The 22,425-nt window shown below is 47.2% G+C and overlaps 1 protein-coding gene across 2 annotated transcripts in view; it reads right to left on the reverse strand.

Annotated features, from left to right (window-relative positions):
* LOC144176736 (protein zer-1 homolog) overlaps positions 1-22,425 on the reverse strand; it is a 117,579-nt gene that overhangs the window by 58,549 nt on the left and 36,605 nt on the right. For both annotated transcript variants that reach the window (XM_077705227.1, XM_077705228.1), the window contains exons 5-10: positions 16,015-16,164; positions 14,666-14,780; positions 5,632-5,834; positions 3,462-3,524; positions 2,132-2,186; positions 1,590-1,643 (exon numbers count right to left, since the gene is read on the reverse strand). In XM_077705227.1, the coding sequence (XP_077561353.1) occupies positions 1,590-1,643; positions 2,132-2,186; positions 3,462-3,524; positions 5,632-5,834; positions 14,666-14,780; positions 16,015-16,164 (640 nt within the window). The remainder of the gene's footprint in view (positions 1-1,589; positions 1,644-2,131; positions 2,187-3,461; positions 3,525-5,631; positions 5,835-14,665; positions 14,781-16,014; positions 16,165-22,425) is intronic.

Genomic DNA, 22,425 nt, shown 5'->3' on the forward strand with positions numbered 1-22,425 from the left:
GGCGCCGTCATGTACGCGTTGTGAGCAGCTGTCCTTGCCTATTCCTTCTACAGTAAAACCCCGTTGCAAGAGACACTCAAGGGACCCAGGTAACGTGTCTCTTGTAACCAAGGTGTCTTGTATGCAATGTCGCTAACATGGCGAACATAGGCAAGCCAACCAAACCGCTTTCCCTCAAGTGTCTCTTATAACCAAGTGTCTCTTGTAACGAGGTTTTACTGTATCATTCTTCATAGCCAAGAGCAAAAATCATGTTTGAGTGTTTGGTCTTGAAGTGAAGTCCTCCAATCTTAGTTGCGAGCGTGCGGTCACATTAAATCATCGCCTCCTGTATTTTTACAATGCCAAACGCATCAGCCCGGACTGGCCAACCAAGCCTTCTCCTTCTACTCTGGCCACTCTCCCCCCAATCAGTAGCCTGCCCAGTGCTCCAATCATGTGACCAGTTCAGCTTGGGGCGACGTGTGGTGGAGAGCGGCAACGTTGACAAAACATGCTCCAATGCGGTGCTGAGCTGTCTAGCGCTGGCGCGAGCGCCATTTCTTTGACAATCTCAAACATCAGTTGCCTTGGAAACCAGGAACAACCCACTCGCAGTTAGTTACGGTTGCGTGATACCGGTTCAGCTCGGGGCCCCACCTCGCAACATGTGGGCACTGCAGGCGTACCACTCACTCCCATTGGGAAGCGCGCGATGCGTTTGGCATTGCAAAAACACAGGAGGTTATGGTTAAATGCAAGTGCGCGTGTCTTGCCTGCCAAGGTCAGTAGCTGCCGTGCCCTGTGAGAGGATAAGATAACGGCACTGTTCCTGCCACAAGCGAGAGGGGAGCTTCGGATGGCCTAGCCACTATCTGCAAGTAATCAGCTTGGTGGACACGCCTTGTTGCCCAGCAATACGTTTTGCGCCTGCAGTTCTTCACCCCCCCCTTTGCTTGCAGGTAAAAAACAGATAACCACTGGTATGTCTGTTATCTGAATAAACATGACGTTATTGCGTGTCACTCCTTTTTCTAAACATTGTATTATGCTGCCAATGATGCAGAAATATCCGGGGCTATTTTTCTTGTCCTTCCGTGCTGTGTTGGGGCAGATTTCGCCTTAACGAATTTTCGCTTCAACGAAATTTTTCGCACGTCCCGTCAATTTCGTTGTGGCGGGGTATAAACATTTACCATTTGCCACCAGATTCAGTAGTTTAGAAAAGCTTTGCCTATATATATAAGTGGCTAATTCAAGCCTTCTTTTAACCTGTTGCATGTGTGCTTGGCACTTGCTCTCCCCCTCACTGGGCTATGTCCTCTCCACATAACTGCAAACGAGTTACCCCATTTCATACCATAAAAGCCTCGACCAAGAACAGCTTCGCTATTAAAAACACACACTAGACAGTGCCCCCCACTTTGCAGAGTGACCACCGTACAGAGGTGGGGTGTCTGGGGTCCCGCACAAATGACACGAGTGAGCGGGTCGCTCGGACCTGCCCCCACCAAAGCAGAAGCAGCAGCAGCACTGCAGTAACAAGCTGCCTCCAGCCCTTTAAATGCCCACTGATGGCCAGTACTTTTGCGACCACAAGAGGCACTCACCACATCTTGGGGAATTTTGAAGTGGATCATGGTCAGGCAGCCGTTGCGCAGCATCTGCACAAAGGAGACATCATGTCGCCTCCATTGCAGGGACTCTTGGGAGAAACTAAGAACACCCGCGACGGACAATCGAGACACAATGCCACATGCAGACGTAATCAGCCAACTTAGCTCCTTTTAGCGCAGGATGGCCGCAGAGAGGGCGAAAGAAAGGTTCATCAGCTGCCTGGATGGCTGCAGGGTACTGCATGTATACTGATCAGTCCCTAGGGATGACGCGCACATCAGGGGAGTAGTCATGCCCTTCCAACTCTCACCCATTACCAACTGGCCCTGGTCCTTTGCGGCACACTGCCTTTCACTGCGGTGCAAGCAAGCCGCCCAACCAGGGACGTCAATGACTTAGCACTGATTGGCCTATGCAAAATGCTCAAATTGCTGGAGGGGGAAAACTTGGCGTAAATGGCTGTCGATGCAAATGCGCCACCACTGGCACCCCCTCCTGGTGTCATTGAGGCTGGCCGAAGAGCAGCAGCACTGACCGTGGTGTCGCTCCGGTGGTACCCCATGGCGTCCAGCAGGCACTTGATGATTTTCCTGCAGGCAGGGGCAACAGAGCACTGCTCACACCCACCATGTGCTTTCTGCTGCCTCCTCTGCGTTGAACATCTGAAGTCCGGCTTTCAGAGGGTCAGGAGTACCCACCCAAAATTTGTACAACCAGAACCAAACCAGCCCTGAAGCCCACTGACCCTTCATTATGAAAGGTGTGTTACGACATCTCGCTCTCCCCTCGTACTTGTGATCTCCACACGTTTTAAAGGGGTTGATGCTATCTTATTAAAGCGAATCCGTCTGGAACTGAGCCAGGAATAGCTGCAGCTGCTCTGCGATACTAAGCATAAAGGTTAGCTTTGCAGGCAGCAGAGGATTACGGATGGCTGTTTCAACTACACCGTAACTGGAGCTAGGCGGTCGCGTGTTATTGTTTCGATGCGAGAGTCAACGTACACCTTTAGGTACGGTAGAACCCCAAAAGCCCTTGAAATTACGCACCCGTTTTGAGATGTCGCTCTTGGTGATGCATCCGTATTCAGCGCATCGTGTGGGTACGCATTTGAACAAATTGTACATGGCCTGGAGGCATTCTACAAGTTTCCACCTTGTTGTCGCATGTCCGGTCTTGAACGCGCCGATCACAACACGAAGGCCACAGCTTCCAACTTTGAGAATCTGTCGGCCGTCATTGGAATCGCAGAGTTCTTGCTTGATCTCAGAAAGAAACTTCACGTTAACTTTTCGTCCGTTCATTGATAACTGAAGAATTTCGGACTGTGGGAGTCTATCTGTGGCCCTTTTAAATGCAGACAACAATTCTTCGACCAACGTGCAACCAAGAAAGCATGTAGCCATGATTCTCCAGAAAGGACTGCTCGGGGGCATGGGGGTTAAGAAAAAGCAGAAAAACGTCACAGACTTCTTCATACGAAAGTAAGAAAAGAAATAAACAAAAGCTTTTTCTTTTTTGGTGCTCAATTCTCTGTCTTTGTTGAGTCATACAAATTTAGAATGATACGAATATTTTCCGTGGTCCCACGAAATTCGTATCATCGAGATTCCACTGTAAATTAACATCATTTATTTGTATGGCAAGGTCGTCATTAAAGCTATTATTTGTATCTATATAATGCAGTGACCAGAAAAAAGTTGTATGCCCGATGAAATGTTGACGGGCGAGTCATTAATGAGCATAAAGAATAGCGATTGGCTGAGAAAACTATGAATTCTATAATAATTACACAGCGTAAAATTTCAAAAGAACATTTCTAGGGATGCAATCATATGTAGATTGGCCCACTTCTCACCACTCACCTTCGGATGCTGACGCTGAAGTTAGGCCTTTCATCCCCCTTGACCAGGTAGAAGAGAGAAGCACTGGTTGGAAAGAGAAAAAACGCGGGCCAGACCGAGAAATTCGCATACCATATTTAATTTACACTTTGCACCTTCACGTTTGCGCACCCTTCCAGTGCGCTGAACCACAATCACCCCGCATGCAAGCATATTGGCATCTTCTACCCCCCCCCCTTCATTTGTTTGTACACACAAGCCAGCGCTTTGACCGGAGAACTCGGACCGATCGTGGACTATACCGTCCACCTCTGTATCGTTCAGCAGTGAAGTGAATTTTGTCAGCGCTGCAGTTTTGACGGCATGCACCGATTTCTAAACTCTTCTGGAGCTCAAAACTGGACAGCACCACCGACCTGTGCAGCGTACTCGCATAGCGCGGGTGCAGCATACCAAAAGAGCAGCACACATGCACACTTACGCGCACGCTTGCTTACGACGGCACACTGGCTAACCGAACGGATTGCGCAAACGATGGAGAGTCCCCGTTGCATCAGTCTCACTTGGGCATACACTTCGCAAACCACTTGCTTCGTTGTTTCAACAGCGTTTGCTTCTCAAGCTTTCTACAAATCCTATGCATAGAATGAAGTGGTGAGCTGCCGAAGGCCGTCAACGAGGACGCCATGTTTTCTATGGAAGAGAACCATTGCGACGCCAGGGGCGACAGCCGTAGCCAAATATATCCAAAAATCTAAAAAATATTGCTCTTTGTTTCATATATTCTGGCTAGTAACTTAGTGGCATTATCACTTCGAAGCTAAAATGTAAGAACTATATATTTTCGAATAGGTTGGGTTACAGCCAGCCAATTATTTTTTGTTGACCCATTTCCAGAGGCCCAGTTAAATGGCATGGTTCGGCTTTGTAGCCTAGACTGCATTGCCACAGAAAGTTGTCCTAGAGTATAGGTGAAATACTTATACAGTTGAACCCCTTTATAAGAGACACGTACCGGGGAGCAGTTTCTGTCTCTTATACGAGATTCCAGAGGCCCAGTTAAATGGCATGGTTCGGCTTTGTAGCCTAGACTGCATTGCCACAGAAAGTTGTCCTAGAGTATAGGTGAAATACTTATACAGTTGAACCCCTTTATAAGAGACACGTACCGGGGAGCAGTTTCTGTCTCTTATACGAGATGTCTCTTATAAGCAGGGTACCATGTTTTCACTTACTATCAGACCCTAGTTCAATGTGGCCACCGTATAACTAAAATAAGCTCAAAAGAATGCTACAGCATGTTTCAAAAGATTCATTCTAATTATTGTTTGGTCCCAGAATTTATGAAACTTTGTTTGCTTCATGGCTGTATTTACACTGTTTTTTACAACCTATTCTGCAAGCTTTTTTTCCTTTCCTTGTTTGTGGAAGATGAATCGTAGATGTTGAGTTCACAAGCCTGATGAATAGCCAGAGCGCAGAGCTTCTTCCGCTGTGTGCTCAGGCTATTCATTACGCTTGCAGGACTCAATGTCTGCAGTGCTTCTTGATTGGGAGCTACGCGAGTAGGAGAGCCCGCATGTGTGATCGCGCTCCATACAATGAACGGCAGTAAGCTTCAACTACTTCTGTCAGTTGCATTTCCATTGGCAGGGCTTCTCATTGTCATTTCATAGCTGACTGAACCACTTTGTGTTTGCTGAAGTTATAATAGATAGCGACTGCACCTGCCTGTCGTCCACCTGTGTTTCCACAATGGAAGCAACTGCAATTAGTGACTGGTGGCACTGCATCTGAAGTTAGAATGTCTGTTAGAAGCGAGATTATTGATTAAACTTCAAGGATGACTTGTCCCTTATAACCAATCTTCTACATCCAATGTCTGTTATAAAAGAGGTCGATTTAATGGGAAAGATAGGGCAGCCAACCATGTGGGTGAATAGTGTCTCTTATACCCATTTGTCTCTTACATCAGTGTCTCTTATAACGAGGTTCAGCTGTAGATGCTCTTGAAAAAGATGTGCACCAGCTTCGTGTGCAGCAAACAAAGCTGACCACTAAGTAGTACTATGACTTTGCTTGCATGCGAATAAAAGGTTTTGATCTCTCTTTTGTCTTTCCTTTTTTTTTTTTTGCGCAACCCACTTATAACAATTATCGGCCATAACGATGGGATTTCCTTGGCAGTTACCTGCCGGCGATCTGGATGTGCTTGTGGCAGGGGTGGCGGGCCATGGCGGCAAGCACAACGTCGAGGGCGAGCCGAGCGTGCGTGCAGGCTTCGTAGCGGAACACGTGGAACAGGTCGTTGAGCACACGCTGCAGCAGGGCCGGCCGTGCCTGGTACATTTGCGCTGCCACCAGCACCTGCTCCTCTGTCGCATCCCCCGACACCTGCGATGAGCGCACCAGCCGCTTGAAGAGGCAAACTACTTTCAAGCCCTCTTACCTTCGGAAACAGTTGCTACCATGCGAAAGCAAGTTTCCCAACTAGGACGTTTCCTAGTGCAAAAAAGACGGGAACATAGAGAAGAATACGGACACGACAAATGCTCCGTATTAGAGAAGAATACGACAGGAATACGGACGGGACAAACACTCCACAATAGAGAAGAATATGACGGGACAAACGTCCGTATTCTTCTCTAAGTTCCCGTCTTTTTTGCGCTATAAAGCATGTCCCGTTATCCCAACACCAAATTGCCCAACTTTCTGCACTAATTCCCAACTAAACAGAAAGCTTGACCATTTAAAAACCACAAAAATATGATGTCCCATCTGTAGAACACGTGCAACGGTTTGGCAGAAAAAGCGAGACTCGGTGACAGCCTGCAATTGAAAAGGTCTTCCCTCAATACTTGGAGGAAAGTGCATCAAACTGCAGGAACTACTACTCAGTACCGCAGCAGCAGCAGCAGCTGGGCACACCTATACCGAAGAGATTTCCTGTACACAGCGCCCAATGGACTGAGGGTGCCACGGAAAACTGTACGCAGCACAGGCACTTGTACTGTCCTCCCTACTGTATCTTAATGGGCCTTAAACACAACTGATAAACTACCAGAACCACAATTGGACTTGGAATGCCACCACAAGGTCAAGCACTAGCCCTCTTTATATTTTTAGTTAAAACACTCTTTTTTTCTTTGCTATCGAAAAACCAAGTAGCAATTGTGGGGACCCTTGTTTCCCTACGCCTCATCTGCACATGTTTTAGCGAGCTGGGAGCCGCCATTTTGGGGAGCCGGCGCGTCACGTGGGTCATGACCTCTTCGTGACCCCATGCGACGCGCCGAACCGGCTCGCTATGAACGTATGCGCGAGGGCGCAGGGGATGGAGGACCAGCTTGTAGCCTTCCTTCGCGCCACCCTCTCCCTGACCAGGGGAAGACCTCCTCCTCCCCCTCTTCTCCTACCCTTTCCCCCCTCCTCCTCCTCCTCCTCCTCCTCCTCCTCCTCCTCCTCCTCCTCCTCCCCCCCCCCTGCCAGGAGACAACCTGCGGGACGAACAAGCGCTCCGCTGGGAGTGGACTAGGCGATGCGGCCGGTGTCGGTTGGTTTGAGCAGTGTCTACTCCCAATGCCCCGATTACCGAGAACGTTGGCTCCACGGGACTCGATTCTGTCCTGACCGGTTGCAAGGGATGCCTCCCTCGCTCCCGCAACTGTGATGACGAATATTGAGGTGCGAGTCCCGCGGCTTGAGCGAGCGAATGGAGCCACTGTCTCGCCGCAAGCGATAGTCGTGTTGTCTGGTATATGCCTTGTATCTGCCAGGCAATAAAGCCTCACTTTGGATTGCCGGAGTCTCTACCGCGTGTGAGCTCCCGAACCCGTGCATGAGTATTCGGATTCCACAGGGGCTAGCGTACGGCGCATAGCACTTTCTCTAGCGAAGCTAGCCGGGATCCTCTGCTATCTTGTACGTTAGCCCACACCATGTATTTTTAATTAAAAGAACACTGATGCCTAACATTTTCTTTTTTGCTAAACAATGCTGACAAGTATGAAGTATTGTACCAGATTCAGTGGTTTGAGATGGTTCCGCAATATGGTCTACGCTTGTTACAGCGGATCCAGCAACAACGGACTTCCAGTTACAACAGATTTCTGTTGGTTTGTTTGGTTCCCATGCATTTTAAATGGAGTCCACTCCACTCATAACGGACCCGGCTAGAGCAGACTATCAGCTACAACAGACTAAATTTAGGTGAAAATTTTTTCAACTGAATGTTTATAGCGGACTTCCATGGGGCCGGCACCTGATATGCCTTTTCTTTGTTTAGTTTGGCAAGAAAACTGCTATGTCTGGCAACATTGTTGGGAGCCGAGTCGTTGGCACAGCCAAGTCACGCCAGTGACTTTTTTTTTTGTGCGGCCAGCGGCATGAGCAGCAGGGTAGCTGATTTCACTGTCGGATAAATTAAGCATAACTAACACAGTCGAACATGGGGAAAAACAGGCCGACATCGCCAGAAGTACAGGCCTGTCTAAGCAGACAGTCCACGTGTTGTCAAGAACAAGGCCACTGCTGATAAACGCGACTCCGGTGAGATTGAACAACAGCGCTATCGAATATGAAAAGTGGTCTTCCCAGAGTGGAGTCTGTCCTCGTCAGTTTTTTTTTTTTTAACAGGGAAGTGTTTTATGCCCGGCTACACCAAGACCTCCGTCACGTCATACCCATCACGGAAGTGATCCGCCAGAAAGAAGTGCTAATGACGCTGCGGCGCCCGGTTTCGAGCCCAGGCCCTCTCACTGCAACGGGAGGTACGTGGCGCTCTACCGACTGCGCTATGAGCAGTGATGTGAGCAGCTCTACGAACGTGCCTTATGTCCTTCCCTGTGACTCATTCAGATGGTGCTGCCATCTTGGACAGGCAAAGTGAAGGAGCGCACCATTATGCTAATGAGCGCCGACAGTTGGCGTCTCGATGCCAGCACCAGGGCACGGGAGTGAATTGAGGCAAGGCCCCGCTGTGGCGTTGTTCCCATGACCGCTAAGTTTCAAGTTGCTGTTTCTGTGCATGTCATGTTTGGCTTTGTTGTCCTGGAGTAAACCAGTTATTTTGTGTTTCTTATGTGTTGGCGTCCCTTCGTCTGGCGAGGTCAGGCTCGCGAACCCTTCGCACATGAAGGAGGTTCCTTTTAACATTCAACTGCTCCTGTGAAGGCACCTTTTACTTTTGTGTTTTACCGATTCTTATGACAGAGAGATCAACCACAATTTTTTTTATGTAATAAAGAACTCGGGTTCAGTGAAGTTCAATCTTTATTATTCCTACGCATGCACCGTTCCCATTCGGTTTGGTGAAAAAACTAATTGCCTCAAGTAGGGGGGGGGGGTTGGTTCCAATACGTTGTGTGCAATCTGCCGGTAACAGTGTGCAGTCCAGCTGGTCTAACTTTCAATTTCACAGCTGTCCAACAGATTATTTCATATCAGCTGTTTCAATGACCAGACTAAAATATAAAAAAAATGTGGCAGCTATCTTGGGGGAATGTCAGGCAGTGATCCGATTTGTTTGATGAACGGTTTCGGGGAATTCTGCCTCGTCACGAAGGGATTTAAAAGAGCCTAGCTAATTCTGATGGCCACGACTGATGTTTTATAGCTGGTTAATAATTGCTCATAGTTATATTCTTGCTTTATTTGCTCAGCTTATGTGTCTTTACAAACTTCACCACATGCGCTAGGCCTTTTCCAAGTGCCGGTGCTAAGCTTTAAAAACGGTCTTTAGACGATTCTTTGCCCTCGCGTGAACACTGTACAGAGGTGCTGCAGGCGTGTATAAAGAACAGTGTCTACAGTCTACAGTGCCTACCCACTTTTGCGCTCATAACCCCCCCACACTTCCCCCCTTGTTCGGATACTGCATACTTCGGATACAGCGGACGTTTTTTTTTTGTTTAAGAGGGTCTGTTGTAATGGGCGTAGACTGTACTACAGGTTTTTTCCCTAAATTTAATCCAATCGCCAGCCAATTTAACAGGAGTGTTTTGTGCAAAATTAGGCACACCTTTGTGGACTTTGTCGCGCGTGGTGTGGTGAAAACGTGGTGTTTCTTGAGCCATTATGAGCAAAATATTTTATGCGAACAGCTAAATGTATATTTACTAAAATGTGCGGACCATTGATGCCGCGTGCTTTGAGCTGATCGTCTGCGAGAGCACCTTTGATAACACATGTCAGAAGTATCATCTGCTCTTTGCGTAACGATGCCTTCAGAAGCTCCTTTATAAAAACATTACTTAAAGTGCCCTTTGCATTCTGATTTTCAATTAATGAATGCTTTTCCGCAGCATTAAGCATTATTTTCAAATTATAATATTGCCTGCGAGATTGTCAGAAACATCGCCTGCTCGCGACAGAAGTGTCGTATGCTCACGTAACAGACGCTGGTAAATCTGCTGCCGTAACAATACACAAGCAGATGATATTTCTGATGATCTCACAGACGATCAGCACACGGCACCAACGGATCAAACGAGACCACTCTCCTTGTCTACCGGTGTTAGTAAATGTCCATTAAGCTGCACGCATATGATATGCACGCCTTGCATATGATATTTTGCACAAAAGGGATCAAGGAACACCACATTTTCACCACAGCATGCCATCAAAGTCTGCAAAGCTGCACCTCATTTCGCACAAAACACTCCTAAATATCCTTTTGATAGCTGGATTAATCCAGCTATTAAAAGGATGTTCAGCAATCCAGCTATTTAGTTGGCAAAGGGATTAAAATGGTTGGCATGGATTAAAATCGCTGGCATCTGGATTAAATTACATGGCATCTGGATTAAATTACATGGCATCTGGATTAAATTAGATGGTGCTTAAATTAAAATCACCGGCACCTGTATTAAACTGTACGGCGATTGGATTAAACTGAGTGGGAAAACCTGTAGTATAAACCTCTCAAAGTATTTTTTAACTTGTGGCCGGGTGGCTGAACTGAAGGTCAGACATACAGACAGACCAAAATTTTTCACTAAAAGTCAGTATTAACCCTTGTAAACCTAGTCACCACAAGCGAAAAGTCTGTTTCGCTTTGTTTTGCAAAGACTATGCACACAGTGTTTCCTAAAAGTTAAGCTACTGGATGACTGGACTCGGCCTGTCACTTGCACTGAAACACATGCACAGACGGCCCAGCCGGCATGGCATTCACGGCAGAGGATGGTGACCAAGCACTGGCAAAAGCGGCCATTGAACCCTCACCTAGTCAAGTGGCACCACAGCGGCGGATCACGTGGCATGACGTTACACTGGCATCCAAGGCCATTGTGGCACAACCTTGCAAGGCACAGCGTAGTAGAGCAACTTTCATGCTAAACTTTAACAAAAAATTGGCCGCGTATCTGCTCCTTTCGTTGCAAATGTCGACAAAAGACGATAGTCTTTGCCGACATTTTCCAAGTAAATGCCTCCCTTCGCTTTCCCGCTCACCTCTCATGCTGTTCCTATTCCATCGCGCTTCTCTCAAGGTAAACTCGCTAAAGTTTTGCTCAAGTCGATTTAAATTTACCGCGTTCCACTTCTCCAGGCCGGGTGCCTCGATGTCAGTGCTGCCATACGGCGGAGAAGCCTCCCGTGATGGGATAAAAGGCCACTGAACATTGCAAGCAGTGCCCAATGAAATCCAGGGTGGTAGAACCGTGCCCGTAAAAACAGTCCTCGTTCCGCTGCCCTCCACAATGCCTGTACATGGTATTATGGCGCTATTCTACAGTTCTACTTGGACACCACAACTGCTCGTTCCGACGAGCACACGTGCATGCAGAAAGGTGGTCGTGCTTGGCACCAGTTTTCTCGGCAGTGTCAAACGGGGCTTGCATTTCACTTCTGACAAAGAGGTTTTTCTATGTGTTTTTCATATATTGATGATCTTAAACTTGTTTTAAAGAAACCAGTTTTGCAACTACCCAGACACCGCCGATGTAATAATTTCAGACACTTTTAATCACCATGAGAAGGACCTTGCATTTACACATGAATTTCCCAGTAATAACACCCTGCAGTTTCCAGATTTCATTAGGTTTTTATCCGACCACGTTTTTGTGTGCTTGCAAATTGCCGTCTGTGTCTGCCCACTGCAAGATTTGAGTCAAAATTTGCTCCTGAACAGCTCAGCTTGAGACTTCCGGTTGGTTGGCCACACGAGTTCTGTCTTGGTGGGTGTGGGGAAAGCCTCGATGCAGAAAGCCAAAGGCCATGTACACTCAAAGCCGCCCGAATGTGCCAACACGGAGGTAGTGTGCACAACTAGAAGAAGGGCCCCACAAAAGCTTGGTCGCCTGCAAGCAGTGCCTGTTCCCAGGGCAGGAGAGTGAGCTAGCCCAAGAGAAACTGTGCTAGCTGGTTTCAGCTGGTCCCAGCTAGAATTGAGCTGGTCCCAGCTGGGACCACCTAGATGGCTTCCAGCTGGCAGCTGGTCCCAGCTGGGACCCGCACCTGAATAGCTGGTTCCAGCTAAGGCCAGCTTAGTTGCTGTCCAGTTAGCAGCCGGCACAAGCGGAGACCACCATAGGCGAGTTGGTTTCAGCTGGTTTCAGCCCAGCTAGATTTATTGCCTAATTGTGGGGTTTAACGCGCCGACGCTTCACAGGCGATGAGGCGCGCCGTAGTGGAGGGCTCTGGATTCATTTTGATCACCTGGGGACCTTTAACGTGCACCGAAATCTCGAACACACGTGCGTTTTTTTCTTTTCGCCTGCATCAGAAAAGCGGCCGCCACCACCACCGGGAAACGAACCCGCGTCCTCGCGCTCAGCAGCACACCTTAGCCACTGAGCCACCGCGGCGGGTCGGCCCAGCTGGAGCCAGACTAGCCTGTTATAGTTTGTTCTAGCTTGTTCTACTCATCAGGCCATAGCGACAACAGTGGTGTATCAAAGCCAACTGTGCTTGCATAACACTACGCGAAGTAAACGGATACGCCGCATTCAGTAGAAATCCCATTTGCATTATGTCCGTTCTCTTAACAGCCTCCTCCTCGTGGAGTACGGAATATCATCAACACTGCCTACAGTGTCAAGGTAGCGCTGACGATGACACATTGTTTTAATTTTTATGCACACTGCAACGAAAGAGATGCAAAAACGGGCCGATAACAACACAACAAAACACGTAGAATCAAGGACAGCCAATAGCCGACAGGAGCCAAGCCAATAGAAGCCAAACGTGTAAAACAAAGTAGAAATTATAACGAGACACTTTAAAGCTCTCAAAAATTGTTCAAGTAATTGCAATATTAAAACAATTTTTGTTAAGACTGGTGCTGCAGTTGTTGCGTAAGTATTCTGAAAAAGGAGAGGTTTATTTGCCCGTCGCTCTAACTACAAGGTGGTTATTGGCACGTCAGCATGCTTGTTGACACGCTCGCCGCGGAACTTTGGCCCTGTGCCGTGCATGCGCACGTGCACGTGCACGCGTGCGTGCGTGCGAATATGCTTGCGCTTGCGCCATTTCTGCATGATGACGGTGTGCCGGCAGTCGACAGAGAAGATTTAGACCCGGCAACGTACAAAACTTCGATCGCACGATTACGAGGACACAAAGGGAAATGGCGAGAGCACCATTTTCCACGACGCACGCGTTTTACTGCTTGCCGGTAAGTTACTTATCATAACCATATAACTCGGTGGTATTTATGAGGTTAGATGCTATAAATAAATGTTTTAGCAAGTTGTTTAATAATTTGCAGCCTTAAGTGATGGAAGCATTTAATTTGTTACCTGCGATAGCTCCCATTATTCCACTCTTAGAATCTGTACAGACTAACCACAGATCTGCCTGCACAGATCATATGACTTCATAGCATGCACAATATATGCAAATTCGTTGTGGTTTCTTTGCAGCCACAATCAACTTCTGGGGAAGACCGCGGCAAGTTGACGTCGCACCCACTATTGCTGCAATGGCTTGTTTGTTGACGGAAAAAATTCAAGATATGCTGAGGTCACAAAAAATGCTGCAATGTTCGCAGCTGTAACGCTTATATAGCGAAAAATAAACACCTTGTTCGTTAGCTGTAATGCTTTTATGATGAAAAATAAACACCCTGTTCGTTTTGTTCATCTTATTATTGTGCATATTTTCCTTGGAGCAGTTTTTACTGAATAAAGTCATATCAGGTAGATGCTGCCAATTCCCAGCTGTGACCAGCTAAGCGTAGCTGGTCTCCTAGCTAAGACCAGCTACTCCTAGCTGGTCCCACCTAGGAGTAGCTTGTCCCAGCTAAGACCAGCTAACACCAGCTGGTCCCAGCTGGTACTAGCTTCTAGCTGGTCCCAGCTGGGAATTTAACCATAAACCATCTCAGCTGGGACCAGCTGAAACCAGCTAGGACATTTTCCCCTGAAAGGCGATGCCACTTTCGAGACTTTTGAGGCGGCCCAGACGCATAAGTGACTGCAAGTACAGCGCGTCCCTAACCGTGCACTGTGGTCAGTGTAAGGAGCAGGAGAGACTTCATCCCCCAGGAAAAAGGATGAACAGTATACGACACCCTCCTTCATGGCAATGAGATGGACTGTTCAGAAACTTCACTCATTCAGGAATGGCCTGTGTGATCCTCTCATCTGGGTTGTTCGACTGCATGTGCCCCCCTGTGATAAGAGAGAGTATTTATACAAGACCATGCCTCAAATAAATCCTGCTAGGAGTGAGCGCTTGTCTCACTGTCCTATTTCCTTGTTCTGTTCTTCGCGTGCTAAATTTTTTTACAGCAGTATACACCAACGTGCCCAACAATGTGTCTCACTGAAGTACATTCTTGCACTTATTACGGCTGTGAGAGTTTTTAAATTACTGCTGTACTGAAAATACACTGAAAAATACATCATTACTTTGCATCACAGCTCTCACCCGAAGGGTACGCCACTAACGTAACTGCCCGTGGGACATTCCCACTTTGTAGAATAAGGAACCAGGAACACCATGTTTGGGATAACTCACTGAAGCAAGGGTAATGTAGCCAACAATGGCCCCTGCATCCGTTTGGTCACATCAACGGTTCCAAAAGGCACTACTACTGGTTTTCCTTCCGATCAGCTCATCTGGTTACTGAAACAGCATCGGAATTCTGTGTGTGTGAGTGGGCCACTTGCACACACGTTCTTTTGCACAGGTATGGGTGCGTCCTCCGCTCCCCCAGTGTTCAGGGCTGGGGACACAAGTGTCGGTAGAAAAGACAGCCCCCTCCCTCATGCACCACTCACCCGGGCGGCCGGGAGGTTGGAGCGGTAACAAGCATCGAACGGGGATCCATAGAGGCCCAGGAACTCCAGGGGCCGATTGGTGCGGCTCCAGAGGCCCAGAATCGCCTTCCCATGGCTGCAAGGGGTGAGGGAAGGAGAGTCATCCCAACAGAACATTGGCCCAGTTAGCTGGCCATAGGCACAGGTGCCCTCTACGCTGAGCACCAGACAAAGAAACTGCCCCTCCAAGGCCCACCGGGGGGGCCTGCAAGTGCCCACTCAGCAATGCCTGGCCTGGCCACCAGTCTTCCCAGTTGCAAGCTTCTTTTGATGGGGACCCCAGGTGCCAACAAGGCTGCTGCACCATTCAGACACCACGCCAGCACACTGGCTGACAAACCCTGTTCATACATCGCTACAGCTCGACATCGAACCCCATTTCATGAAAGCACGACAGAACTTTGGCAGAGTACAGACCAGCTTGAAAAAGAAGCTCCCTTAATTAAGAGCCTTCCGTTCTTCCAATGACGCTTTCAGGTGCCCATGCAGCATCTTGGCATAGTGAGCAGGACATTTTTCAAGTCAGTTCCCCCCAAAATCTTTTTTTTTTTTTTTTTCAAATAAATACTTTCAGAGCTATTTTTTTTTAAAGTAAGTGAAGTACCTGGTCCCATTAGTGCATATTATTGCCATAATATCAATCTACACTACCAGTGATAGCCAAAATTGTCCAGGATGTGTTGCACAAACTTGCATTTTCCCTTCCTCGCCTCACAACAATGGCCATCCAAATCGCATGAAGCGAGATATCGCAATTCCACTTTCACTGTGTCATCCAATTAGCTGAACACACGTCATGGTTGTCAATACACTGCGTGCCACAACAACGCTCATCTGCCACAGTGCAAGGTTCGCGGCCACGAAAGTGCTAAAGGTGATTACCCCCATGGCAACCACTTCAAAGCTAGGGAGTAGCCCTACTCTGAGGGTGGTGCCAATGAGCACCGAGTGAGGGCGCTACTCGACAACACGATCATCTCCAATGGGAGTGAGAGAAGAGGAGGAGGAGGTGAGGACTGTGAGGGAGGTTACGGCTGGAGCGAAAAAGGGTTAGTGGGCCCGACACTGCCTGCGCCTGTTGAGTACTGGGAGCTGAATCAATGCACAACAATCCGAAAACTTTTGTATGACTACTGCTACTCTATCAGTGCAGTGAGCACAATTTAGGTCATTGAATTGGACAAGAGCCTCGCTGGAAACAGCGAGGCAAACACACACTATTAAGGGTGCTTCAAGAGGCGACACGCACAGAGCCCCTCGATCAGACAAATGCACGGGGACAACGCAGCAGTGCTGGAGGAGGTGCTCACTCGTAGTCACCCGTGTCCTCGCCGGCCAGGTTGGTGCCGGAGAGGTCAAGCGAAACAAGGTTCGGCAGCGACTCCACCAAGGTGGCCAGCCACCGGTCAGGGTCCTTGTACCAGCCCTCCTTGTCGCTGCTTTGAGACACGTCCAGGTGCCTGCACAAAAACGATGCTCACACACTGGGGAGAACACTGCACGAGCTCTGGCAGCAGCAAGCAAGCTGGAGCCCTGCCACAAATCAAGGGGGATTGCACTAGCCTCACAGCCCCGGCGAGTGGGCATGCTCGGTTGCTTCTCCTACAGTCGCTCCCCACACGCCCAGCTGGGAGGCACCGCGTGGTCACTGGAGCAGCACTGGTTCGGAGCTATGCAGTCTCACCAGGGACACTTGTAGCTGCCCTTTTAAACTTTGGCTGAGACTCAAAGCGCCACAGGCGTGGTTGAATTTGTGTTGAAAAAAAGGCGTTTTTTTTCTACATGCACTACCATTTATTGCAGCGTTTCCCTAGTGAGAAATCAACATAACGTTTGTACTGAAAATGATTGAGACTTTGGTTATTGCTCTGAATGTGCTGCAGGAAAAATAACCGCCCTTTCTGACCGCGGTGGCGGCATTCTGTGGTTGTTCCTCCCCGTGATCCCCCTCCATCTCAGGGAGCACGCTCGCCCACGTATTTTCTCTGCTCGCGTGTCTCTGCGCAGCTTGTAGACACATATTTATAGTTGACACTTATAAAACGTCAAAAAAGAAGTAATCGTGGCACAATGGCCAAAAAACCGGCCGATGACGGCCGGTTTTAAATACGGACTGGCAGCCGGCCCGCTGTCTAAAAAACCAATCGGGCCGGTCCAAAATTGGGCAGGTGGCAATCCTACACATACTTCCAGCTAGTCTCCCACGTGAAAGTGAAATTGAAATTCTAGCAATGCAGATTTCCAGCTTGACTTCTGGCTGGACTGACAAATCCTAGATAGGAATGACAGCTTCTAGCGGGAACAAGTCTACATCCAGCTGGTAAGGATAATTCCCGGTTAGCAACATCAGACAGTTTTAGTTTCACGAATGTAGAAGCAGGGCCACCTTCTCTTGTCTGCGTAAGAGCATATGCACCTCTATCTACTTTTCCCAGCTCTTATTTTTTTTGCTATTCACCTGCGCTTATTGACTGCGATTTCATTCCTTTGAAACTACCGTTTTTTTCAGCTCTAGGCGTCCTCAGGAAAACTCTCCGTGTAGCATTCTCCCAAGGAGAGTAGGCAAGTTCTCGCAACTTGCCTACTCAAGTGCTGTCTGATAACACAAGTGCTGTCTGATGCAACTATTAACCTAGCAGATCACGACATCGAGCGCACCCATCGCGTAGTGCTTACAAAGAAAACAAATCCCGACCTATTATAGTTAAGTTTTCAAACTACAAAACAAAAGACAAAATTATTTCGGCTCGTACAAAATTAAAAGAACTAAGCGTCGCCGTAACCGAAGATTTTTCACCAGCTACGCGTCAGGCTCGGGGAAAGCTCGTGGCCTTTGCCAAAAGCAAACCCGGATCACCGCAATTCAAGCTGCACCATACCAAGCTAATAATAGACAAAAAGCACTACACGTACGACCCTTTCACTGATAGCATAAACAAACTAAAGCTGCAGCAAAAAGATAACCAAGTACTCTCCCATCCAACACCAACATGTGCTTTAACATAGCGACGCGCGAGGGGCAGTGGAACTAAGTCGTGTAATGTATCCGTGCTTTTCGCGAATGTTCGGAGTATTATTAACAAACGGGATGCTTTAACATCTGTCATTGACACTTGTAACGCTGACATCGTACTAACTGAAACGTGGTTGCACTCAAACATTCAAGATCACGAAATTCCACACCATAGTCGATTTTTGTTCTACCGATGTGACCAAACGATACGGCGAGGCGGTGGCGTTTTGTTGGGTATCTCGAAAGATTTGTCATCCCAGCGCATCCATGTTAGCACTAACCTCGAAGTTGTATGCGCCCTTGTTGAAATAGGGTCCCGAAAGTTGTCATTTTGCGCCTGTTATCGCCCCCCTACTGACTCGTCTAGTTTTGTAAGTGAGCTACACGATGTGTTAAACATACTTGTTTCTCGTTATCCTACGTCCCCCCTGTTTTTGTTGGGTGATTTTAATATGCCGAATATAGAATGGGCTGATATACATCCTACTATTTTTCCCTTCTCTACGTTTGCTCAAGAATTCCTAGACCTATGCTCTCTTTTTTTGCTAACTCAGTTAGTCAAAGAAGTGACAAGAATAATGAACGGTACAGCTAACACTCTTGATCTAGTACTTACCATGCCTGATTTTGTTTCTAACCTCGTACATCTACCAGGTCTGAGCGATCATTCTTTACTCACATTTAGTCTTATTGCGTCCAAAAACAATAAAACTAAGTAAACCTGTCCACAACTATAACCGTGCTAATTCCGAAGCAATTAACAACGAGCTAGGCGAATTTCTTGACCCTTTTTTTAACGATTTTGATAATCGAACTGTGGAAAATAACTGGAACATGTTTACTAAAAAAGTTAGCGATCTCACGGAGAAATACATTCCTGTTCACTCTATCTCTTCCAGCTGTAATACTCCATGGTATACAAGTAACCTTAAACGCTTATCTAACAAGAAAAAACGCTTGTACCGATCAGCAAAACTTTCTAGTAATGATGCGCGTTGGTCCTGTTCACTCTATCTCTTCCAGCTGTAATGCTCCATGGTATACAAGTAACCTTAAACGCTTATCTAACAAGACAAAACGCTGGTACCGATCAGCAAAACTTTCTAGTAATGATGCGCGTTGGACGGCTTACAAACTGGCTAATGATAACTATGTTGCGGCACTAAGGTCAGCCAAAGAGAACTTTTTTCGTACCATATTACCCACTATGCTAGTTACTGACACTAAAAAGTTTCGGCGCACCATCAATCCTCGTGATAACAATATCATTCATCTAACCGACACCGATGGTGCTGCAATTCCTTCGGAGGAGTGCGCTAATTCTTTTAATGAAACCTTTGTGCGTAATTTTTCTTTTTCCGAAAACGTCTGCTTGCCACCTCTTGAAATATTTAACTACATTGATATGTTTCCAATAATTATTGAACCAAGCGGAGTTGCTAAAGTAATTAAAACACTCAAAGTTTCTTCCACTCCCGGTTGTGACGACATCAGCCCTAAATTCTTGCAGAGCACTTGCGCCTATTCATCCATCATTTTAACAAAGATTTTTCAGCAATCACTTGACGACGGTTGTTTGCCTGCCGACTGGACGGTGGGGAAGGTGATTCCGATTCATAAATCAGGAAACAAAAACTCGCCGCTTAATTACCGACCCATTTCACTTACTAGCATCCCTTGTAAAATACTCGAACATGTTCTTTTTTCACACCTTGTTAATTTCTTAGAATCAAATTCATTTTTTACGTGATCACAGCATGGTTTTCGCAAAAGTTACTCATGTGAAACACAGTTGGTATCTTTCACACATAAGCTTCATGCCATACTTGATCGATCATCATCTGCTGATTGCATATATCTAGACTTTTCAAAAGCATTTGACAAGGTGTGCCATAAACTACTACTACACAAGTTACGTCAGCTTAGTATTGAACCGAAACTTCTTGCATGGCTTGAGATTTTTCTAACTACTCGCTCGCACTTTGTTTCGATTAACAAGCAAAATTCTAATAATACCTTCGTTCAATCCGGTGTGCCACAAGGTTCTGTTCTCGGCCCTCTGCTTTTCCTAATATATATTAATGATTTAACGTCGTGCGTCTCATCTAATATAAATTTATTTGCTGACGATTGCGTAGTGTTCCGAGAAATAATCTGTGACGATGACCTTACCACCCTTCAAACTGACCTGAATTCTATAACGGTTTGGTGCTTAAAGTGGCGCATGGAACTCAATGTTAGCAAGTGTAAATTTATGCGTGTATCTAGAAAAAATAACCCATTACCTGTTTACTACCTTGATAGCATCGCCCTAGACTCTGTTTCTTCCTATAAATATCTCGGTGCTAACATTACAAGCAACCTCACCTGGAACGTTCACATTGAACATATTATTAACAATGCAAATCGCATGCTGGGTTACCTGAGGCGTAATTTTGCAAAGGCACCATCTTCCCTTAAACTACTGTTGTACAAAATACTTATTCGGTCTAAATTAGAATACGCCCCGTGTATTTGGGATCCTTCTTGTAACAATCTCATAAACTCACTTGAAATGGTACAAAACAATTCTGCCCGTTTCATCCTGTCTAACTATAACCGAACCGCCAGCGTAACAACAATGAAATCTACCCTTAACCTTCAATCCCTAGCAGTTCGACGTAAAATTTCCCGACTTTCGTTGTTCCACAAAATATTTCATCACCAACATCTGCATGAAGAACTCATTTTGCCTCCATTGTACGTTTCTTCTCGCCTTGATCATGCTCACAAAGTCGGTATTGCACCAACCCGAACGACCGCTTTTTCTCAGTCGTTTATTCCTCGTACGTCATTAGAACGGAATCGCCTTCCCTCTCCTACAGCAACCATTGTAAATCACACGCTTTTCAAAACTGCCATAGTCAACATTGTGTAATTCTTGCTTGTTGTGTACAGTTATGCTTGCTTGCTGCGTTTCTTTTTGTTTTGCCTAATTTTGTATAAGATGTTTGTTTGATATGTATTTCTCTTGCTGCTTTTTTTTGTTATTCTTATGAATGTACCCACTCCCCTCTATAATGCCATTGGCCCTGAGGGTATTACTAATAAATAATAAATAAATAAATAACTTGTTCCAGTCAGCATGCCCTATTTTCCCCCGTGGTGAGCTGTTCTGAGCATGTGCAAGTGTTCCCTTTACGTTCAAACTAACTGGAAAGCAGACACTCCCGTAAGGGTTTTCCCGCACCTGGCAGCCTAATGTGGAAAGAGTCTTCTGGAGAGAACGTTTCGTGCATGGGCTCCATTTTCGGTGTACAGCAAGAACTGTTCAATCACTCGGCTCTTCCATCGTCACTCCTGAAGCACCAGAGAGGATGGTGAGCGATGTGGTCACCTGCTGTTTTTTATTGCTCTGGGAGCTGGCCCATTAGTTTCAAGCCCGGTTTTCTGTGGTCGCTTGTGAGGGGGAATGAAAATCAAGAGTATTGTTACTACATTGGAACTTTGATACAATTCTGGGCGATACGAATATTGGGATGATACGAATTTCTGTGAAGACCTGGCGAAATTGCATTGTTTGCAATGGGAAAAATTTCGGTGGTTATGAACGGACCTGCGCGGCCCAGCGGATGATACGAACGAGCCGGCGAGGCATCCGACTGCTGAGAGAGCAAGCGACGGTGACGTACGGGCTCTCTCTCCCCTCCTATCACTCTTTCTTCATGAACAGCTGGACTGTTTTCTGCTCGTGAAAACGCGCTGCACATGCCACAGGTGCACTGACCCGCCACGAAACCACCCGCATGCTGAGCACGGCACGGCTGCGCGCAGAGTGCTTGCTGCTATAGGGCCAAGCTCGTTAACTGCCACAGCCTTTTCCAGGAGCCTTAGGGAGCTCCTGTGAGCTTGTACGCTGCAGTGGTTTGCAAGTTCGTAGAGTTTGCTTTCCTTGCCTCCGCCATCTCAAAGGAAGAAAATAAAGGCCCACGGGCGTGCTTGATGCTGAGCGTGGCTCCCTTGCATCTATAGCCTCCTCAGAAGGCTTTTCTGTTGGGAGATTGGGACCTGAGAACTTAGGAGACCTCAGGTTCTCCTTTGAAGGAGCATTTCTCCCGGCAGCTGACACACTACTGGCTGTTTTCAGGTCGTCATTTGGTTGAGCAGCAGCAGCTGGCACTGTGCGCCCCTGGGGAGCCACAGCTGCCTCCAAGTTTTTTTCAAGGAGGTCCCAGATAAGACAGCTACTGTATGCGATGCCACCCCCTCACACGTCACATTGGCATACACTACCTTGTGCGTCATAGCTAGATGCCTGCATGCTCTGGGCACATGAAGGTTTCCCTTACATTCACTGCAATTGTTTTTTTTTATTTTTTCCATTGCTGGTATTAGCACGAGTATGCAGCACGGCTACACACACAGTGGACACAGTGGGGAGGTGCAGAACAAGTTTCTAAGGCATGGTCAGCTCTGCTGAAGAATCTCACACGTCTGCTTACCCCTACGGCTCTGTGATCCATGGCCAGATTTCTGACAGGTGTAGCCCCAATGCAAGTTGGGGATATGGTTGGACTCTCACTTTTACGCATCCGGCTTTAACGGTTTCTGGAAGAATTGTCGTGCCCAGGTCTGGACGATATGCTTTGTTGATGTCTCCTCATTTTACCAGCAGGTGGTTGTTTGCTGTACTTCGACGACATTTTGCTCATAAAAGCCATTTTCAGAA

This window comes from Haemaphysalis longicornis, unplaced genomic scaffold (assembly GCF_048455015.1).
Source record: "Haemaphysalis longicornis isolate Haplotype H1 unplaced genomic scaffold, Haemaphysalis longicornis Haplotype H1 scaffold_1, whole genome shotgun sequence".
NCBI classification, from domain to species: Eukaryota; Metazoa; Arthropoda; class Arachnida; order Ixodida; family Ixodidae; genus Haemaphysalis; species Haemaphysalis longicornis.